Source organism: Myotis myotis, unplaced genomic scaffold (genome assembly GCF_014108235.1).
Source record: "Myotis myotis isolate mMyoMyo1 unplaced genomic scaffold, mMyoMyo1.p scaffold_m19_p_1, whole genome shotgun sequence".
NCBI classification, from domain to species: Eukaryota; Metazoa; Chordata; class Mammalia; order Chiroptera; family Vespertilionidae; genus Myotis; species Myotis myotis.
The window spans coordinates 216,869,704-216,892,829 of NW_023416313.1; the positions used below are offsets into that span (position 1 = coordinate 216,869,704).

At 36.5% G+C, this 23,126-nt stretch overlaps 1 protein-coding gene across 8 annotated transcripts in view; it reads right to left on the minus strand.

Annotated features, from left to right (window-relative positions):
* TRIP11 (thyroid hormone receptor interactor 11) overlaps window positions 1-23,126 on the minus strand; it is a 65,436-nt gene that overhangs the window by 38,642 nt on the left and 3,668 nt on the right. For 4 of the 8 annotated variants that reach the window (XR_004968574.1, XR_004968579.1, XM_036315740.1 and 1 more), the window contains exons 2-10: window positions 21,516-21,577; window positions 15,802-15,912; window positions 12,539-12,820; window positions 9,289-9,357; window positions 7,719-7,884; window positions 5,994-6,359; window positions 2,201-2,241; window positions 1,067-1,150; window positions 288-500 (exon numbers count right to left, since the gene is read on the minus strand). Coding sequence is in view for 6 of the 8 variants with exons in the window: in XM_036315740.1 (XP_036171633.1) it covers window positions 288-500; window positions 1,067-1,150; window positions 2,201-2,241; window positions 5,994-6,359; window positions 7,719-7,884; window positions 9,289-9,357; window positions 12,539-12,820; window positions 15,802-15,912; window positions 21,516-21,577 (1,394 nt within the window). In the remaining 2 variants the exon portion in view is untranslated. Of the gene's footprint in view, window positions 1-287; window positions 501-1,066; window positions 1,151-2,200; window positions 2,242-5,993; window positions 6,360-7,718; window positions 7,885-8,421; window positions 8,863-9,288; window positions 9,358-12,538; window positions 12,821-15,801; window positions 15,913-20,721; window positions 20,834-21,515; window positions 21,578-22,480; window positions 22,624-23,126 lie in introns of those variants that run through there. The other 4 variants (XM_036315742.1, XM_036315743.1, XM_036315741.1 and 1 more) reach the window with 4 other exon arrangements.

Sequence of the window (23,126 nt, forward strand, 5' to 3'; positions counted from 1 at the left end):
AGTTTTAATTGGAACAGAGTCAGGCTCACTTGTTTACATATTATGACAACAGAGTTGAGAACAGAGTTGAGCAGATGCAACTGAGACTATATGGCCTGCAGAGCCAAAAATATTTACTAACACTTTACAGAAAAAGTCCGCCAACCTCTATGACTAGAGCATCAATAAACTAAAATATTAATTAAAACACAAAATTAAGTCACACCAATCACCTTGCTTGTTAATCCAGTGTTCGGTCTACTGGCTAGAATGTGCTACCACGCTGTCTTTAATATGGTACTTATTACCTTTGTAGCTTCTTGGTTCTGCTTATCCAGCTCTTCTAACTCAGCTATCAGTACTTCCTTTTCAGTAATACTCTGATTGAGTTCTTGTTCCTTTGCCTCCAAATTAAGTCTTAAGTCATGTAATTTTGAATCCAAATCCATGTCTCTCACAGTTGTACTTTTAATTTCTTCATATTCATTGTTTAATTTTAAAAGTGATATGTGAAGTTCTTCCTTAAATGATAAAAGGGGAAAACCACAACACATACTATCAATTGGAAGAAGAGACACTGAAAGATTAAAAATATAAACAAAGCCAACATAACATTACAAAATCTTACTCTATCCTTGCTACCAATACACACAAGAGACCCTATTTCTACCATTGGCAATGTCCCTCTTTGCCCCTCACCACTGAAAAATTCCTGTCCACCACACTAGACACAATCTGGGGCATATAAGCAGTACGTATAGTTACTATAGTATGCCACTCCAGGCTGCCGACCCACCTGTGTGTATGTTGCTGTCAGGACTTCATCTGAAACCAAAGAACCTTTACCTTTCTTTTCTGCTCCTATCTGTATGCCTACTGGTTTATCTCTAAACAGAAACTCTGGCCAGGCTCATACTCTGAACCTTGCCCAGTACTTCAACCTGGCCTGACAAGCACCGATGAGATCAGCTTTACCCTCAGGACTCTCAAGAACTAAACACTCATTTTGATATAAACTGGCTCCTAGCTGTGATCGATATATAATATACACACCTTTTAATTCTGCCCCCATTTTTATTGCACCCACCTTTTCTTGACTCAATAATGAATTCTCTTTTTCTAAAACTTGGACACGCATTTTAAGTTCCAGATTGTCTTCAGTGAGATTATCCTGTAAACATGTTAAAAACAGTTTTCAGATGATGGGAAATTTCGAGTTTATAAGAAAGCAGGCAAGATATACAATTGGGTATTTGTACTCTGCATTTCTTAAGTGGCATAAAAATTATAAGCATGCAACACTGGACCATCTAAAAAGCCCATCACTCATTTAACAGACATCTGCAGAGAGGATTTCTTTATTATATATATATATTTTTAAATATATATATTTTATTGATTTTTTACATAGAGGAAGAGGAAGGGATAGAGAGTCAGAAACATCAATGAGAGAGAAGCATCGATCAGCTGCCTCCTGCACACCCCCTACTGGGGATGTGCCCGCAACCAAGGTACATGCCCTTGACTGGAATCGAACCTGGGACCCTTCAGTCCACAGGCCGACGCTTTATCCACTGAGCCAAACCAGTTAGGGCTCTTTATTATATTTGAAAAAATATACAAATACATTTACAAAATAACCTGTAGTCATCAGAAAAAGAAACAACTCCCTAAATATCATAAAGGGAAACCAAAATGCATTTCTCATTTTGGTAGAGGATCTGCTTCCACTGTCTCTACAAATATAACATTTGTTTAATTAATATTCAAAGAGATATACTTGCATTTTTCAATTATGGAACTTTTAAAATTGTTAATTTATAATGCAAAAAGTTTGTTGTTAATCAGCAAACATGAAATTCCCAAGATAAAAGTTCCTAGGATAAGTTCACATGAATTTATAAAAAACAACACCACCACAACAGCCTGGATAGTGTGGCTCAGTGGTTGAGCATTGACCTATGAACCAGGAGATTATGGTTGGATTCCTGGTCAGGGCACATGCCCAGGTTGTGGGCTTGATCCCCAGTCAGGGGTATGCAGAAGTAGGCCAATCAATGATTCTCTCTCATCATTGATGTTTTTCTCTCTCTCTCTCTCCCTCTCCCTTCCTCTCTGATATCAATAAAAATATATTTAAAAACACACACAAAATAAGCAACTGTAATGGTTTTTCTGGGTAAACCAATGCCAAAAGCTTTCTCTCTTAAAATGAGTTTACCTGGTTTAAATGACTCAGTCTCATTATTTCACTTTCAGCATCTGTAAAAACAACAATGAATCTGACATTAGAATTCTTTAAAATAACTTCACAATTCCCTCCTAAAATTAAACTCAGAAATGAAACCCAATTAAAATAAAGTATATTTATAAGCACAATTAGCAAGCCCTGAGAGTTCTTGGGTAAAATGTATGTTTGTTATTTTTTATTTCTATTTTGACTATTCCAAAGAAGTCATATTATAAATGCAAGGTATAAACTATGTTAAAATCCAATTCTATGAAACAATGTAAGAATTATAATTGTATTCTGAGTGAATCATATTTATTGCCTTGATAAAAACAGTAACAACTGTTTCAAAGTGAGTTGATTAGTTTGTGTAACAGTAAATAGTATAAGGACTAAAACCAAGGAGGGGGGAGGGCTTAAAACACAAATGTATATTTATACAACAATACACAATCTATCAATTCTCTAAAGTGACTTAGATATGACTACTAATAAAAAGACCATCCAATCTGGTATTCCGGATAGATCCATAAACAGAAGGGGTTTTAGAACACAAATGCAGAATACCATGAGTTCAGCTGAAGTAATTCATTCAATGTTCATACAGGAAAAACTGAACATTTACTATGAGGTCAGCTGCTAGACCACAAAATGGAAAAATGTAGCCCTTGCTTGCTCTCAAGGAGCTTACAATTCAGAGGGTAAGGAAAGTAGGCACGTGATTACAGTACGGTGTGATACAGGGAGCACAAGGTGCTATTGGGCCAAAGAGGGCAAACTCCTAAACCCGAAGGACGGGGTGGGGTGGGGTGACACGTGGGGCCAGGGAAGCAGCTGCGCTAGTGCCTCAGAATGAACATAATACCTGTGTTGAATCTTAATATGCAAAGAAGAGTAAGTGAAAAGAGAGAGATTACACAGAGAAAGCAGTAAATGCAAAGGCAACAGAGCTAAGAGACAACATTGCCAGCTTAAGGAGCCATATAGAAAGTTCAGCCCTAGCCGGTTTGGCTCAGTGGATAGAGCGTCAGCCTACGGACTGGAGGGTCCCAGGTTTGATTCCGGCCAAGGGCACATGCCTGGGTTGTGGGCTCGATCCCCGGTAGGGGGCGTGCAGGAGGCAGCCAATCAATGATTCTCTCATATCATTGATGTTTCTCCTCTCTCTCCCTCTCCCTCCCTCTCTGAAATCAATAAATATATATTATAAAAAAAAAGATCATTAAGATATTACTTGTCTGATCAAGAAGTTTCACAGGGGCCCTAACTGGTTTGGCTCAGTGGATAGAGCATCGGCCTGCGAACTGGAGGGTCCCAGGTTCGATTCCAGTCAAGGGCATGTACCTTGGTTGCAGGCACATCCCCAGTAGGGGGTGTGCAGGAGGCAGCTGATCGGTGGTTCTCTCTCATCAATGTTTCTAACTTTCTATCCCTCTCCCTTCCTCTCTGTAAAAAATCAATAAAATATATTTTAAAAAAAGAAGAAGTTTCACAGGGAGCCACAAAGTACTCATCAGGAATGTAACCTGCTTTGCATTTCTGAAAAATCATTCTGGCTGCAAAAAAACAAAAAAATTGTTGAGGCAGGCTCCAGGCTGGGCGCGGGGCTCTTCAGAGCAGTCTGGCTGCAGCGCAGTGGGTGCCATGTCCACTGTGGGTGCGGAGAAACTTGGGGATGTGCGGGGAGGGCACCAATGCTGCTGGCCCCTTCAGCTTCAGCTGGAGCCCATGCTCAAGAACATGTACTGCCTCCATGCAGAGTTTGCTGCTGCAAGGGACGGACCAGTTCCACCAGCCTCAGAACCTCCTGGCCTGGGTTGGGGAAGTGGAGGAGCCCGCAGAGCTTTCAGTGCAAGCCCTTCAGGAGGAGCTTAGTGATGTCCTCATCTACCTGGTAGCATTAGCAGCCCGCTGCCATGTGGATCTGCTCCAAGCAGTGCTAAGACACCAAGCGGTGATGCTACCAAGCATATCTGTCCTGTGGCTCTGCCAGCAAATATATAACCTGCCCCATGAGGCCACCTCTGAAGACCAAACTGTGGGGACTGCAGACCTTGCCTGTGAGTCCACAGGTAGGCCTTAACCTAGAAACAGGGGCCCAGGATCTGCAGCTCAGCATGGTATCTGAGAAACACATGGTAGCCTGGCCATGGAACCTCATTCTAGTTCTTTCCTAATAGATCACCGGCCCAGGGACCCCACGTCCTGAGGGCTGAGGCTCAAGAACCTCTTGAAGACAGCCTCTTGGTACTCTTTTCTCTCAACAGAAGTTTTGTTTAGCAAAAAAAAAAAAAAAAGAATTATGTGAAGAGGGGATAATGAAGCCCAGAGATTAATAACAGCTAACACATTTATAAAACTTACTGTAGGCTAGACACTATTCTAAAGAGAACTTTGCAGCTAGTAAGTCATAAAATCGCCATTACTACTACAACTATAAAGAAGATAATATTACCGCAACCATGTAGATGAAAAAAACAAAACATAGAGATATTAACTTATCCAAGGTCAGCTAGTTAGTAATGGAGTTGGATTCCAACTCTGTTGTGTTCTTAACTAGTATGCTATCCTACTTCGTTCAGGGACTATGAAAGTTAACTGTGCCAAAAAAAAAAAAATTATGATTGGCTGATGTTATTCAGTGGCAGTGGAAACGGAAAAAGGGGAAGGCCTAAGCCAATAAATTTGTTTTTAAAGCAAGTAAACTCATATGGGTCACCCAATACATTAAATACATTTATTTTGAAAAGAGCTGTGCTACTTCGAAGTCAAATGAGAAAGAAGTCCAAGATCCAACTTGCACAGCTTTCCCTCTGCCTTCATGGCAGCTCCTAGGACTAAAGTACCTATGAGAAACCCTACAGCTCATCTGGGAAGATAAAGTACTAAGAACCTACAAACTTTCTAAGGAATAACTTCAAATGTTCTGTTTTGGGAGACTAATAAACCTAGCAATTACCAAGGTAGGAAAAGAAGAGAGGACATGGAGATTTTACTTTGAACCTAACAAATTCAAATTTATAAACTTGGCCCTCCAGGTCAGGAATTCATGGGTACTCACAAACACACAAGGGCTAGAAACCTCCAGAACAAGAATGAATGAGTTCATATAGTTTATTGTGAGACGAGGACACAGTGGAAAATAAGATGTATCTTTTCAGCTAAAGAGCTCCTGTTTTTCTGGCATGAATGAGTACCGCTGCTTGGCCTAATTCATTTAATACTTATTTTTTGTAACAGAACACTGGTATGGTAACTAAATATCACCTTAAGTATGGACAACTATGGAAGACCTATGGCTCCTATCATTCTCAGGTTTGCTTAGATTCAGGAGATCATTTTGAAAGGTAACACAAGGTTTTGAAGAAGGTAGGCTGAATTCCATAACTGGAGGGTTTGAGCCCTAATGAGTTATAGGAAATATTTGGTTCTTTACAAATTAACAGAAATAGGCCCATTTATACTCCCAACAAATGTCTATATAAACATTTCTCAGAAATGTACATGGCCTCCTAAATCAGTGAGTTACACATAAATACTTAAAAGATGAGGAAGAGAGGTTAAGAGACACCTAACCAACACTTAACCCTTTTTAGTAGAAAATTCCTATTTGTGATATATTATGACACTGAATCTAAACCAAACAATTCTATTCAAATTCCAGTCATTTCCATAAATATTTCATTTCCACAAAGTACCCAGTTATACAAAGAGCTAGTTGTCTCTAAAAACAGCTAGTATGCAATGAAGAACCAATCAGGAGTAAGTTCCAAACATTTTATACCAGACAGTGCTTGCTGTAGTCTGAACACCTCTTCTTCCAGTGATGTGCTCTGTGGAAGAATGCTTTCCCCTTCCTTCACAGTGTCACTCTGCTTCATAGCGTAAGGCTGCAATTTACTACATTCCAGTTTCAAGTTTTCACATTCTTTACTTATTTGCCTGTTTTCCACGTTTAGTCGTTCTTGTTCCTTCCTCAAAACTTCTCTGTCATTTTCTGAAGACAATAATTTTCTACTTATATCTTTTATCTGATCCTCAAGTTCTTCCACTTTTTTTGTAGACTCTACTTTTTCAGTTTGTAGAACTTGAATAGTTCTTTGCATCTCATGGATTTTAGAGTGATCAGTTACTGCAATTCCTGAGCCACCTGGAACATAAACATAAGTCAAGGACAACAAATGTACCAATAGTTAAATAACTTGCTATATACAACTAAGATTTTATAAACTTCAGAATTTGGAAGGCTTGAAAAGTTAAAATAATGATATAACACTACACTACTATTAAGTCAAAATCCAAAACACTAACACCAATAAATGCTGGTGAGGATGTGGAGCATAGGAACTCTCATTCATTGCTTATGGAATGTAAAATGGTATAGCTCCTCTGAAGGACTGTTTAGTGGTTTCTTATAAAACAAGCATACTCTTGTCATATGATCCAGCAATCATACTCCTAGGTATTTACCAAAGGAGCTGAAAACTATATCCACATAACAACCCCAAAAAGGATGTTTATAGCAGCTTTATTCATAATTGCCCAAACTTGGAAACAATCAAAATGTCATTCAGTAGGTGAGTGGATTAATAAACTGCATGGAATATTTTTCAGTGCTAAAAAGAAATGAGTTATCAAGCCATGAAAAACATGGAGGAAACTTAAAAGTATATTACTAAGTGGAAGAAGACAATCTGAAAAGGCTACACGATTCCAACTGTAATAACAATTCTGGAATAGACAAAACTATGGTGGCAATAAAGAGATCAATTGCAGGGGATAAAGAAAAGGATGAATAGGCAGATTTTTAGGGCAGTGAAAATACTTTGTATGACATTACAATGATGGATACGTGTCATTATACATTTGTCCAAATCCATAGAATGTACACCACCAAGAATGAACCCTAAAGTAAACTACGGATTTTGGGCAATTATGATGTGTCAATGTAGTTTTATCCTTGGTAAATAAATAAATAAATAAATAAATAAAGTGTCATCTTTCTGAGTGAAGTTGATAGTAGAGAATATAAATGGGGGTGGGGGTAGGGGTGGAGGCAGAGACTATAAGGGAAATCTCTGTACCTTCTTCTCAATTTTGTTGTAAATCTAAAAATGTTCTAAAGAAATCTAGTCTAAAAGAAGTTAAGTAACTACAATAAGCAAAGCATTTAAAAATAGTTGAGGAAATAAATAAAAAATAGTTGAGGAAAGATATTATTTGAGTCAAATACTAAAAAGTCTATGTATCTGAATTTGAAAGTGAAATATACCAAACAGTGCAAGAGTCTCCGTATTATAACTTTTGCCACAAAGGCAAAGGGCCTTTCCATTTTTGCAGAGCCATGACAATAGGAGTGCCAGTGCAAATTTCTGGCAGATGAGCAGAATTAGTCATTTACTCATTCTTTAGGACTTTGTCCAACTTTACATCAGTATCCTGATCTTACAGTGCTAGGCTTGTCATTTAATTATGCCAGCTAATATGTTACATTAATGAAATTAATAACCTTGTTGTAACAGATTTTCCAGTTCTTCAATTCGTTCTTCATATTCACTTAACTCTTCTCGATGCCGGCGAGTTATTTCTGCCAATTTCTGTTGATGTGCATTCTGTAATACTGACATTTCGTGTTGATGATCATCAATTTCCTGACTTCGGTTCTGTTTAAGTTCCTTAAAAAATAAAAACAAAGTTAACCACTTTAATAATCAATGAACTTATCTAAGCTATTTCATTTTTGCCCAAAAGTCTGTATTATTAAAAATAATTCTCCGAAAGTGCTAAAGCTGAAAAAAATTTAAACACAGGCCCAACATTTGGACAATTCTGAGACTCCAGCCACCCTTTCCTCTCTTGAGCCTTAAAAACAGTTTTTCTACTTTTAATGAGGGAATACCAATAAGAAAAAACTGAAACAAAAAGTGAGCAAAATATCTTTTTTCCTTAGCATCCGTGACCATGAACTTCTGCTAATGACATTCCACCAATATCAGTGTCAAACTTCTAGCTAATGTGTGACTATTGTCCTATTACTCCATCCTCCCGCTCAGTTTTTCCTTCCAGTCTTGCTGGGACTCCCAAACGGTCAACCAAGTTGACTGGCTACCCAAGTTGAGACCACTACTCTCTCTGCTAGCCCAAATTAGATCTTGGGCTGAGTCCCTCAAAGAGGGAAATTGCTTAAACCAGAAGTATAATGATAGCTGCACCTTGAATTGTCTGTCCACTGTGTCCCACTACTTAGATCCTCGATGCTGTTTCCATTCCTGTCTTTTCTGAGGCCAAAATGCTCAACTCTTCCTTCAATCCCATGAACAAACAACCCAGGGTCCTTCCAATCAAGCAATCCAATCAATCAATCAATCCTCTTTTGCTTTATTTAGCCAGAGATGAGTTTTGCTGCTTGTAATGAAGAATCCTAATCTATAAATTAGCTTCTATTTTCTGAGAAGACAAGTGAAGGCATACTTTATTCCTATGTACTTATGTGCCAGCACTAGGCAAGGAGCTTTACATTTATACTTCAAAATAATTCTACAAACAAGGTATTATGATGACATCTACTTTACTGATAACAAAACAGAAGTTGCCCAGAGAAGCACAGCTTGTAATAGTAGAGCCTGGATTCAAACACAGGTTTGACTGAGGAACCCACCACACTAGTACCGTAATAATAATAAAACCCAAAACTGATCAAACTAGCAAAATTCTATCATTAAGAGAAAATAATTATTTGTAATGAATAACATTAGCATTTTATTTTATCAATATCCTTTAACCCTAAACCTTGAAACTTCAGCAACCTTAGAATTCTATTTTAATAAAGACCATTTTATGAAATACAATAGAAAACAGAGACACAGAATATAAACTACCTAATAAATAAATGTTCAAAACAAATGACTTTGGAGAGATATACCTAACTTGTCATAAAGACTAAAAAAGATATAAAATGGTAAAAAGAAATAAATACCCTAATCTGTAGTTACTTTTACAACTTTTATTAATTTAGGCTTATGATTTTCATAAGCAAATTTTAAATGTATAACAGCCACTGTTCCAACAATCTGCCTTACCTTAATGATATTTTGCAGTTTGCAAATTTCACTTTGATCAGAGCTGTTTGATCCTTGTGCTTTAGAAATCTAGATCAGAAAAACAGATTTCAAAAATTATATTGATATTCTTATAAAAAAGAAAGTCACAGACTAACTTTATTAAAAGATACTTTTAAAAAATGGGGCATTTCCAAGACAAATTCTGATTTTAAAATGCCAAGCATCTTTTAAGAAACCTAGTCCAATAGTGAGTAATACACAATAAGAAAAAGATACCTTCACAAGTATGTTAACTAATAGGGGAGACAACAGTTTTACAAAATAAGAAAAACACCACAGAATATTCTACTTATTTAACAAAATATGTATTAAAAAGTCTCTATAACATTTTACCACAAAGGCAAAAGGACCTTTCTATTTTTGCAAAACCAATGCAAATTTCTGGCAGATGAGCAGAGCTAGTCATTTACTCATTCTTTAGAAGTTTGTCCAACTTTATATCAGTGTCCTAAAAGGTAATTTCTAAAATGAATGCTAATAATAACAATAAAAATCTTTTAAAAAATAAATAAATAAAATAAAATAAAATAAAAGGATTTCATCCAGAAGACTTCTACTCCAGTACAGAATAACCTTTGGTTTGACAAGTAAATAAAATAACTTTTGGATTCTTCTTATTCAAAGCTTGTTCATTTACCTCTATTAACATTTACTATAGAGTGTGTTAAGGAACCAAAAGTTGCTCTCTGGATAAAATAGTGAACACAGAGCCCCTGGCTAGTGTGGCTCAGTTGGTTGGTGTCATCCTGTGCGCCGAAAGGTTGCCGGTTCGATTCTTAGTCAGGGCAAATACCCAGGTTGTGGGCTCAATCCCTGGTAGGGAGTGTGCAGGAAGGAGCTGATCAATGTCTCTCTCTCTCCCCCTTTCTCCCTCTCTAAAAATCAATTTTTTTTTTTTTAAGAAGGAACACAGTATAATAGAACTTAGGGTTGGAGTAGAAAGGTATGTATTTGAATCACAACTTAATCACTGTGACAGTGGGTATATTACTTAAACTTTTACTTTGCTCATCTGTAAAACATAATAAATACTCACATACCTATTAAGGATTAAAGGTCTGGTGCATGAAATTCGTGCACTGGTTGGGGGTGGGGGATCCCTCAGCCCAGCCTGTGCCCTCTCGTAGTCCGGGAGCCCTCAGGGGATGTCCAACCGATTGCTTAGGCTCGCTCCCCACAGGGGCCTCAGCCATCAGTCGAACATCCTTAGCACTGCCTTGGAGGTGGGAGAGGCTCCCGCCACCGCCACTGCGCTCACCAGCCATGAGCCCGGCTTCTGGCTGAGCAGTGCTCCCCCTGTGGGAGTGCACTGACCATCAGGGGTAGCTCCTGCATTAAGTGTCTGCCTCTTGCTGGTCAGTGCATGTTATAGCAAACAGTCGTTCCACCGTTGGGCCAAAACCGGCTCTCCGACATCCCCCGAGGGGTCCCAGATTGCAAGAGGGTGCAGGCCAGGCCAAGGGACCCCACAGGTGCACCATCAGGGCCAGGGAGGGACGTGGGAGGTTGGCGAGCCAGGGAGGGACCACAGGAGGACTCCAGGGCATGTCCAACCCATCTAGCTCAGTCCCAATTGGCTGGACCCCAGCAGCAAGCTAACCTACCGGTCAGAGCGTCTGCCCCCTGGTGGTCAGTGCACGTCATAGAGACTGGTCGACCAGTCGACTGCCCCCTGGTGTTCAGTGCACATCATATAGTTGAGCGACCTTAGCATATCATTAGCATATTACGCTTTGATTGGTTGAACAGCCAACTGGATGACCGGACACAGCATACTAGGCTTTTATTATATAGGATCATATAACATATTTTGGGATAGTATATATGGAAACATCTTGTAAAGTATAATACAAATATTAACTTTTACTATGCCTTGCTAGAAAATTAAGTTCCCTGAAAGGTCCCAATTATGCCCTTTTCACCTTTATATCCCAGTACAGGTCTGTCATATAGTAGGCATTCAAGGTATGCTTAAGTAAACATACAAAAAATCCATCTCTTCCTTATGAAATCTTACCCTAAGCAGTGTTTCTTAAACTGTTTTACTCATATTATCAGAATCACCTGATGATTTATTTTTTGAATGCAGTTTTCAACACCTCAAAATAGGCTACAAAATCTTAATCTCTTAAGGGAGGACAGGGAATCTACAATATTATCAAGTTCCCCAGGTTATTCTTACATGTACAAAGTTTAAGAACTACTACTACACATAAGATGGACAGACAGATCATTCTCTCCAGATTTACTTTGAATATCAGAAATGTCTAGCAACTTGGGAAGCCGGAAATAATTTTAATTGGGAGGATTTCTCCTTTACATAATTAGATTACACTCACAAAAAGACAGAAAATACTTCATTTTTCTATACACTCATGAATTAAACCCATATGAACAATGTGCCAGTGTATTTTTTCTGTCCCAGTATATTTTGAATCTCATATCTATTGACAGCCTTAGTAGTACATATAAAATCTGATATCTAAGACAAAAAAGCATTCCCTGGAAGAAAGTTTACAGCCCAAAATAGCAAGTATTTAATTTCTAATGCATGAGAAACAACACAAAATAGTTTTTAAATTTTTTTTTAAATATATTTCTTTATTGATTTCAGAGAGGAAGGGAGAAGGAGAGAGAGATAGAAACATCAATGAGAGAAAATCATTGATCGGCTGCCTCCTGCATACCCCCAGCTGGGGATTGAGCCCGCAACCCAGGCATGTGCCCTTGGCCGGAATCGAACCTGGGACCCTTCAGTCCGCAGGCTGATGCTCTATCCACTCAGCCAAGCTGGCTAGGGTCAAAATAGTTATTAAAATTTATAATACCAATTCTCAGATTTTCATTTTACATGTAATTAATGCAAACAGAAACCTCAAACAATATCTAACCAAGTAGTTTCAAATCTTGTGCCTTGGAGCCCTGACTTCCAGCAGCAAAGCCTTAGGAACTCCAGGGAAAAAGGTGCTGGTTCAACCACAGCAACTCCACTTTTATTTTGAAAATTTCTTCCCAATATTGTGCAGAAGGGGAAACTGAGGCTGAGAGAGAAAGATGATCTGATTACAATCACTTAGAAAGTTATTGGCAGAATTAGAATGCAAGTTTTGATTTTCTAGTCCATAGTTCTGATAATGAAATCTCTACACATAGCACCCGTATTTTCACCCACTCACAGTTTCTAAAAATTCATGAAAAGTTTACCTACCTGAGCAATATGCCTCCAATGTGCAACTTCAGATTCAAGCCTTGAAATTTCATTTGACAATCTGTTTATTTCTTGTTGTGATGAAATTACATCACCAAAGTCCATGTCATCATCGTGGAAAGCTGCAGCATGATGGCTGATACCATAATTGAATGATGATGATGATGCAGTGGTTGTGGGCACACTGCCAGCTCCTGAATTTACAGACTGAGCAGCAGACTGCAGCTTTAGCAATTGATCCTGTAGTGCAATCTGTCTTGCTTTAAGATGGCTGATTTCCACCTATATATTTATAATCCATATTTCAGAGAAGGTACTTTAAAATAACCATATTCTAGATCAGTGGTTCTCAACCTTCCTAATGCTGTGACCCTTTAATACAGTTCCTCATGTTGTGGTGACCCCCAATTTCATTGTTACAAATTGAACATAATTAAAGCATAGTGATTAGTCACAAAAACAATATGTGATTATATATGTGTTTTCCGATGGTCTTAGGCGACCCCTGTGAAAGGGTCGTTCGACCCCCAAAGGGGTTGCGACCCACAGGTTGAGAACCGCTGTTCTAGATTCATAAAATTAAAAGTCATAATAATTTAACATTATCCAATGATTGTATGCTATCAACTTAATCTAAGTTTTCTATAACATCTCAACCATACATTTTTACTTAAAAGCAAATATAATTACCATAGTTAAAGCATAGATAATGTTTCACTCAGATGGTAACTAAAGCAATGGGATTTCTCAGTTAAACATGGATTTACTAGCTTCTATGTATTAGGTAGGATAGGCAATTCCTCAGAGTTTTGTTTGTGATTATCAAACCTCAAATGATGAGGAAGTAAAAGCTGTGTTAGTCTATGCATTGGAAAGTTTCTTGAGAACATTTGTTGGAAGACTCTTATGTAACTGATTATGGCTGGATTTAGGCTTAAAATGCATCATGAATCAGGAATAACTTTGTTGTGGTCTGTATAATGCTATTGGGAGAATGCTTTGATTTATTAATCCAGTCTTCTCAGATATGATAACACAGTGAGACTATAGTTACTGGCTCATGAGTTTAGAAGGAAATCATGCATTGACAGAAGGCTTGGCTTTAGTCTTGGCAAAGAGGGGCTAATGAAAATTTGACTCTACTCAGGGAGAAAACATACTAAAGATTCTAAAACCCTGAGCAGAGTATTGATAAGTCATTGTCCAAAAGAAATTATGAACACAGGACTTAACCATAATGCCACATGCACCTGAGACAAAACATAGAAGTAAGCTAGAGAGCTCTGAAATAAGCTTCCTAAAATATTCAAGCTAGTCCAGAAGCCACCCTTCCGCAACGAGGAAAACTGGATACTTGAAAAGACAAGCCACCAACTAATATAGCATTTCTACACGGGTAACCTCAACCAACTAGACAAACACCAAACACAACTATGTCAAATGTCACAGCAAACAGGTTTTATTCATCAGAGTTCCTTCTCTAATGGAGGTTCTAATAGTAATACACAGATTTCATTCATTTTTCTATACACAGTATGAGGCAAATTGCAGCTTTAAGGAATATGAACATCACAGTGAGGACAACAAATAGATTCTGCTAAAGTATGTTCATATATTATCTTTCATTCTGGTAAAGAGTACTAAAATGCACAATTTTTTTCAAATGTAGCTACAATACAAAGAAAGTTCTCATTATACAAGAGACATTTATATCAAGTTGTAGAGTTAAAAAGTGTAAACTCTAATAATAACAAAGGCATTTCTAAACTTGAATTCTTAATTTGGGGGTCTAATATCAATAGTTAAGTAGAATATAAAATGCCAAAGTTTTCCACAGTGGTATTTTCAATGAAACCACCTATGAAGTTTTCAAAAAATACTAATACCAGGGCCTCTTCCCAGTATGCTAACCCAGAATCTCCTGGAAAACATGAGCTGGTGTATTTTTTAAGTGTCGCTTATGATTCAGCTATAAACCCCTGGATGTGAACTATTGCTCTATTGTAATATCTGTAAGTCAGTGCTGCTCAAAGCGTGATGTGTGGACTGATGCCATGAATGTTTGCTACCTGTCCATGAAAAGTAAAGAAATTCAAAAGGCTTAAAGACTTTTAAACCAATTTGACAGAATAATTTTATATCTGTTGAGCCTTTTAAAATAAGGTGGGTTTTTAATTTGAACTTGTAGTTATGCGTTTTTATATTCATTTTTGTAGTAATTCATTCTATTCTACTTTATGAAATAAATTCCCAACAGACTGGAAATTAAGCTCTTTTTTAAGTGTGTGTATTTATCTTTAAGGTGGTTTGCTTTAATTTTTCATCTTAATACGTCACTAAAAGAACTAGAAATCAGTGCATCTAAATTTAAAAACCCAAATATGAATTTATGGTAGAAATGAACATTTTATCAACAAAATGAAGAATACTCAAGTGATCTGGATAATTAAACAAGACATGGTTCTATTCAATAGAAGTGTTAACTGAATTCTAGTTATGTACTGAACACTAAAGAGAATTCAACAACAGAATGAAACATAGAGACATAGTCTAAATTTTAAGGATTCATGATAACATTGGTTATATTGTATAATATTTATTACCTGAACTGCAAAGAAAAGCTAATTCCAAAATACCTATTTCTGTCAAACTAAAGGAGAAAAAATTTATATGACAGTATAAGTCAACTATGAAATACTTAATATTCTGTTTTTCCATGGAAAAATCAAGTGAATGCCAACATATATTAACACTTGTAGTTAAAATTAGCAATGATCACAGATTTCAAACAATTTCAGGTAGAGAGATAAGAAATTAGGTTTCATAAAATGAGAAATTCTAAGCAACGGGTGCCTAAAGATATTTTATACCAGAGGTCCTACGCACAAAATTCGTGCAAGAATAGGCCTTCCTTCCTCCAGCTGCCGGCACCAGCTTCCCTCTGGCACCCAGGACCCGGCTTCGTTCGGAAGGACGTCTGGTCTAATTAGCATATTATGCTTTTATTTTTATAGATAGGACTTTTCTTCTTTGGGAAAGCAGAAATTAAACTCCACAAAGGTTAGTTTATGTAACATAAACATAATAAAAAAGCTTACAGAGTTCTTGTTAAATTAATGATAACAAACTGAATTGGTAATTATTAACTTCAACACCCTTTCCATATTTTTAAGGATCTAAATATAGCTCGATTTATCTTACAATTCTTGAAAACTTCCTAGATACTGTTCAGTGAAGTATGAAGTAACTGTAATAACCTTTACCTCTTTCTGTTGCAGTTCATTTCGGTAACTGGTAGATTGGTGCTTTATTTGAAGCTCAGAAGCTTCATGCTTTTCTTCTAGATCAGAACAAAGTTTCTTTAGTCTTTCATTCTAGAAGCAAAGAAAAAAGTATTTTAACAAAGTGACTAAAAAGTAAAACGTTAGTAATAGTTATTTCACGGCATTGTGAGAACAATGCTTTATACAAAAAAAAAAGATGTAAAAAATAGATGTGACAGAATTCTGGTCTTTAAAATACGCGTTTCATTAAAGTTACTAGTGCAATAAGCATGTTTATAGAGATTATGCATAATTCTAAAGCAAAATTAAAAAATAAATCTTTCTCAGTTTGATTTTCTGCTAAAACCAAACCACTGATCAATGTTTACCCCATCTTTTTATACAGAGTATCTAGCATATAATAGGCAGTAAATGTCTGGTAAATGAATGAACTAGATTACATATTTAAACTTTTGTTTTCTCTCCAAACAGAAGAACTTTCTTAAAGAAATATTTTTTAAAAAGACTTCTGGCTGAAGTACAGATAGGAGGCCAAAGCCTTACATCACTTGTCTGCCTAAATCCCAGGGGCACCTCTAAAAATCCAATGTAAAAACTACTTGGTTTGAAAAACTACAGTTTGAATTATACAAAATATTCTAAGTATAATTCAATGAATCTAGATATCACAGTCCTTTATTTTAAGATATTGACACGTAAAAAATATTAAATTTTATATACCTAAATATTAAATCTTGACCTGTTATCATTCTCTGAAATCTGAATGAATAAGTACATAATGGAGCAAGAGAAATGAACCCTAAAACTTTCTGCAAAAAGGAATTTACAAATTATTACAGATAATAATTTACTAAGACTTCTACTAATATATCTACAAACACAGTTTAACAATAATAACTGAGTCTGAGGAGCCTGATGGTGGAAAAGAAAGCTGCTGCTAGGAGGCGAAGACTTTTTCACTTTGAGGATGTCATCTGTTCTCTTCTTATATTCGAGGAATCCTATATAATAAAAGGCAAATATGCAAATTGTCCCCTCAACCAGCAGTTCGACCAGGAGTTCAACCAGGGGCTGGCCCCTTCTCCGGCAGGACCCCACCCATGCATGAATTCATGCACCGGGCCTCTAGTTTCTTATATTGACAGATGTGAAAATTATGATCCAGGGAGATTATGTGAATTCCTAGAGAACAATCAGTGGAGTAAATTAATGGAAAAATTAGAATATACACAAATCCTAGTTTGGGAGACTATCTCCAGAAATCTAACCAGACCTTGGTTATGTTGAAGAAATATTAATAAGAAACAGGACTAATGGTCACACAACCACTTTCTATTCTATTGGCTGCTCTTACATGATTTTCTGTTAACAGGAAAAACACCATACATAACTGAAGCAATACAATCTAGTGAAGTCAAAGCCTAGTCATAAAAATCCACTCTAGGCTTTTTCACAAACAATACATATGACTACCTGTAACTCTGCAGAATAAGTATAACTTAAAAACTTTAAATTTGGCCAATATCTAATTGGCTGCCTCTCCTCATCTCCCTAGCTGTGTGAATCAGAAAGGTTAATAAAGCACATGAAGGACAGCCTTCATGTGCTGACCCATAACACACCAGGAACTGTCATGGGCTATTTCTATTATGTGGAATATGAAGCCGAGGGGGCTAGTCTGAAAGGAGAAAAGAATAAACACAAAAAAGAAGAGAGGAGCTATGACAGAGAGAGATTCCTGAGGGCTCCAGTTCTGGTTGCAGATCCTTCTCAAAGACTGGCTCCAATTTCTGCCTCTGGAATCCATGATACTCTTATTCTGAAATTATTCCATTCTGCTTAATCCTTGTTATACCATCAAGGTCTACTGGACCAATTTTAGCCTATGAGTTTCCTGTTTGAGTAGTCCTAACTATCAAAAAAGATTGAGGTTCATGCCCTGCTGGTTTTCTCAGTGGTTATAGAGCGTTGGCCCACTGACCCAAGTGTCACAGGTTCAACTGCTGGCACACACCTTGGTTGTAGGTTCCCTAGCCTGGTCAGGACGCCTGCAGGAGACAACCGATCAATGTGTCTCTCTCACATCAATGCTTCTCTGTCTCTCTCTCCTCCTCCCTCCCTCCCTTCCACTCTGTCTATAAATCAAAGGAAAAAATATGCTCAGGTGAGGATTGAAAAAATAAATAAATAAATAACTGATCTTCATGACTTTTCTTCTTTTTTTAGAGATCTTCCAATAAACAAAGAGAAAATACATTTATTTAACAGAATAAAACTCATTCTATCTTGAAAGTACCACAGGATACATTGGGCCCTTTTATAAGTCTAAGAATAATCATGGGATTATAATGATCTTGTTTTCCATATCTTGAAACATTTTGCTATTTTATCATCCTAAGAATTATTTTGTCATTATTCATCAATTATTCCCACTATGCTAAAAACTAATTAAATAATAAGAAAATGAAAGACTAGTGGAATCTTCTAAAAGAATGATGCAATAATGAACTAACCAGTTTTCTGACTGTGTTGCCCAATGTATTGCATCATCTTTTTAAAAAGATAAAAACTATCTGGAGATCTCATCTTTGTAGCCTTTTTTTTTTTTTTTTTTTTTTTTTTTTCATTGGACACAGTTGAAAATTCAGAATTTTCATTTTTTAACAAAGAGAAAAAAACAAAAAATTTAAACAATTATTACACAACTAAGAAGACTGATGCAAAGAGATAGAAAAAAGCATTCTAGAGTCTAACAGTTATGGTGAAACTGAGTATAGAAGCAAAATCTCAGACAAATCTTCAAGTAACAATAGCCTCAGTAAATTTTCTCAAACTCAAGAACTGATGACTCAACAATATATCCCTAAGAATAAAAAGGAGCCCTGACTGGTTTGGCTCAGTGGATAGAGCGTCAGCATGCGGACTGAAAGGTCCCAGGTTCGATTCCAGTCAAGGGCATGTACCTTGGTCCCGGGCACAACCCCAGTGGGAGGTGTGCAGGAGGCAGCTGATCTGATCGATGTTTCTCTCTCATCGATGTTTCTAACTCTCTATCCCTCTCCCTTCCTCTCTGTGGAAAATCAACAAAATATATTTTTTTAAAAAAAGAGACATATGTAATACCCTTTGTAATACTTTAAGCAATAAAATAATTTAAAAAAAGAATAAAAAGGAAATATAGTGTTCTCATCAAGTTAGTCATTCAATAAGAAAATATTTTATTTCACAATGTGTTTTGACAAGAACTTGAACCATTCCCACTGTGCTAAATGGATATGTGACAGTATTCTTTCATTATGAACATTTGAGCATTTATTTGATATAGTTCATACAGGGGTAAATGCTGAAGGCAGATGACTGGGAGGAAACAGATAACTTAAAGATGAAAAAAATTCAAAGGATTGATCCTTTAAATTGGCATTAATAAATCTAAGAATAAAAATGTTTTGCAGCCGAAACCGGTTTGGCTTAGTGGATAGATTGTGGGCCTGCGGACTGAAAGGTCCCAGGTTCGATTCCGGTCAAGGGCATGTACCTAGGTTGCAGGCACATCCCCAGTAGGTGATGTGCAGGAGGCAGCTGATTGATGTTTCTCTCATCGATGTTTCTAACTCTCTATCTCTCTCCCTTCCTCTCTGTAAAAATCAATAAAATATATTTTTTAAAAAAATAAAAATAAATAAAAAAAATGTTTTGCCATTATAGAGCAAAGATGACAAGCAAAATCATGAACCATCAGAGTTTTCAAAAGTATTGGGTTTAGTGACACAAATAAAGAAACAGAAGTTAAATAAATAAGCTAATATCTATTAGAAATATAAGTGGATCTAGAATCAGTATTTACAAGATAAGATATAATCCAGTTCATGCATAAGAGTTAATAAGCAGTAAATTGCATTCAAAGAACATTGCCTATTTTGAGTATATGTTTTTAAAACCAGAAACATATAGAACAATATTTTGGATTTGCTATATAAGCTCTTATTAAAATATTTAATAAAATTTTTCACTATGACTTCATTCTTACTTCTGTAAATTACTTATAAAATGATTTAATATTTAAAAAATTAAAAGAGCCCACTGGATCCAGATGGCAAATGTAATAACTATTTTTCTTGGTATAGAGGGTTAAATTTGCTTAGATTGGTTGCTGTTACTTGCAACTAAAGAAACCCAGCTAATTCAGTCACCTTCAAATACTAACATCTGTATATAATTTCCTCTGGAAAACACACTGCACTCTGTCTAAACTAAAACTTTATACTGTAAGTTCCCTGATAGCTTCAATCATATCTTCACCTTATTCTTTCATTGCACAGTCACATAAGGATTTAGGGTGTGACATGCTTATGTGCTGACATAAGGCAAGAATCATGTACACTTAAAATCACCTTAGAAAACAAAGCCCTTGGGAAGCCCAATAGTATGTTTCCCTCTAGTGCTTGAGTAGCTCACATTACTTTGAATAAGCACCAAAAGAGGAAGTAGGTTTTCATTGGGGATGTGTCATACTAAAAATATGTATTTCTAAACACTAGAATCATATTTGCCATGTAGCCCAATGGTAACACGAGAGATTAGACCTGAGATCAAAGAGGGATGGAAGGTTTCTTTCTATCTCCCTTCTCAAGCTCTATAACAGAGCAGACATTCATTAAGATCGTTAACCCTATTTACTATTTCCCCCCAAAATGTACACTGGTAAATTTACCAAAATTAATGCTACTACACACAACTGCCATATAATTTTTCTGGATGGTCTGTACTAAAGGTTTCTCTAGGGACTACAGGAACAATTTCCTATCTCAGTCTTACAAAAAAGAAGAAACTAAGTTCACCTGTCACAAAAGCATCTACTTACTAAGTAATTACAGAAAACGTCTCTAACGTGTCACCAACCTGCCCTTTTCTATGGAGGCAAAATATCACTGTAATTCTTCTTGAGAGGTCTTCTGTTTGCAAATTCCGCAATCTCATCTTGGTAATCTCGATCAAAACTCAAAAATGCTTGCTGTAAGTAAATTTTTTCAAATTCAATTTTCTCTTTTTATGAGCTTAACAGACAGGAAAACATGCTTGTTACAGTCCTCTAAGAATGTCTTTTCCTAAAATATGATCGTGTTCCCTCAATGCTCTTATTTTTGGACTAAATCACTGAATGTCTCATACTTTATAACAGATCTCACTTTAAATCCTTTCATGTTCTCTGTGGCTTTCCTTTGAACCCTTTCCAAGTTTTCCTCATCCCTATTAAGTATGCATAATGTCCAGAGTTAGACACCACAAGGCACTAACTAGTAATGAAAAAGATGATAAAAGTAATTTGCTATACCTATATTATTAATTTTTCTGTATACAAACATTACACTTAAGTGTGCAATTTAATTTAGCACAGTCAGAACACAGTAAATCCTTGACAATAATAAACTGTTACCATTATTATTTCGATATTTAGCAGTTTTCCTACTCCCAGCATAGAGAAGCAGAGATGGAAATATTACATAGCAAAGTGCAGTAACATATATAGTCTTCATCTAAAGGAAGTTGATAATGCTTTAAAAAACTTAAAGAGCCAGAGACAAAAAGTGGCAAGCAATGTATTAAAAAGAGAGGACCAAAATAAAGCATGAATAACTTTCATGACTTTGAAAAAGAAAAATCTAAGTTCAACAGTAGTCTTTAATTTTCCTTACCTCTGATCTTAAGATTGCATGAATGGCTTCAATTTCCTCTCTCCTAGAATTAGGTAATTCTGCTATAAAAGAAACAGCACATACTGAATATACGATCAACACCATATAAACTAATAAACAGGCACTGTAAGGGAAATATACTGCACTGAGCTTTAAACAATGGTATGCTGATCCTAGAATCTATTCAGAAGATAAATATTACTTGATCTTATCACTACTTCCTACTGCTACAAGTGTTCTTTACTGTCAGAGAAGTCATTCTTTTTGCCTATCTTATACACCCTAGGATATCCTCCTTTATTCCTTGGAAGTGTTCATTAAAGTTTGGAAAATTAAGTTTTACAAATGAAATCTCTCTGTGTTTAGATGAAATTTATGCAACTGGGTTTTAAGGCCTTATTTCTAACTTCTGCTCCCACTACTATCAAATAATTAATGGCCTAGAAACAAAGAATGAAAATATGCTACAAGAACACTTATTTCAAATAACATAGACACAATTTATTTACAATAGGAATAGCTCAGCCAAGCTAGTGTTGCTCAGTGGCTGAGCCTTGATCCTTGGTTGGAACCCTGTCAGGGCACAGGACTGGGTTATGGGCTCGATCCCCAGCAGGGGGCTTGCAGGAGGCAACTGATTGATGATTCATTGGCGTTTCTATCTCTATCTCCCTCTCCCTTCCTCTCTCTGAAATAAATTAAAAAAAAAAAAAAATTTGTCTAATAGGAATAGCTTAGTCTAGGTTCACACACTTTCATATACCAGTGAGAAAAGAATCAGAGGCCAGTAGTGGCAAAGCACCATTCATGCGACCAGAAAAGTATCATGCACAGTTAGGTTTTTTCCTAAGTACTAGTATTTTTCATTACTCATAGCACTTCAATACTATAAAAATAAGTTCTCTGAATTACAGTTTAAATTGGAAGAAAATACAAGTGGCGTCCAATAAAAGTGACAAACCCACTCTTCTTGTTTTGAAAATCACCAGGTGCAGTTGCTTCTGTGGTTGTTTATACATCGTGGTTAAAACTCTGACAGGACTGTCTAACTCAGCCGTGGGCAAACTACGGCCCGCAGGCCAGATCCGCCCGTTTGAAATGAATAAAACTAAAAAAAAAAAAAAAAAAGACCGTACCCTTTTATGTAATGATGTTCACTTTGAATTTATATTAGTTCACACAAACATTCCATCCATGCTTTTGTTCCGGCCCTCCCGTCCAATTTAAGAACCCATTGTGGCCCTCGAGTCAAAAAGTTTGCCCACCCCTGGTCTAACTGCTAGTCAGAAGAGAACAAATTATAATTTAATCTGTTTAGGAAGGTAATTATAGACCAGCAATTGTTTCAAAGAGGGATAAAACAAAGTTACCCCTCCCTACCCCCCCCCCCCCCCCCCCCGCCAAAAATCTTGGCCTTTTTAAGAATAAAGGGGAGATGTAATACAGACAAAAAATTATTCCTCACACAGGGAAAACAAAAACAATAGCTACCGTTTAGTAATGCTTACTATTCTCTAGGCACAGTGCTAAGTGTTTTATACTCATGACATCATTTAATCCTCCCAATCTCATGATAGATATGATTATCCCTATTTAACAGATAAGGAAACT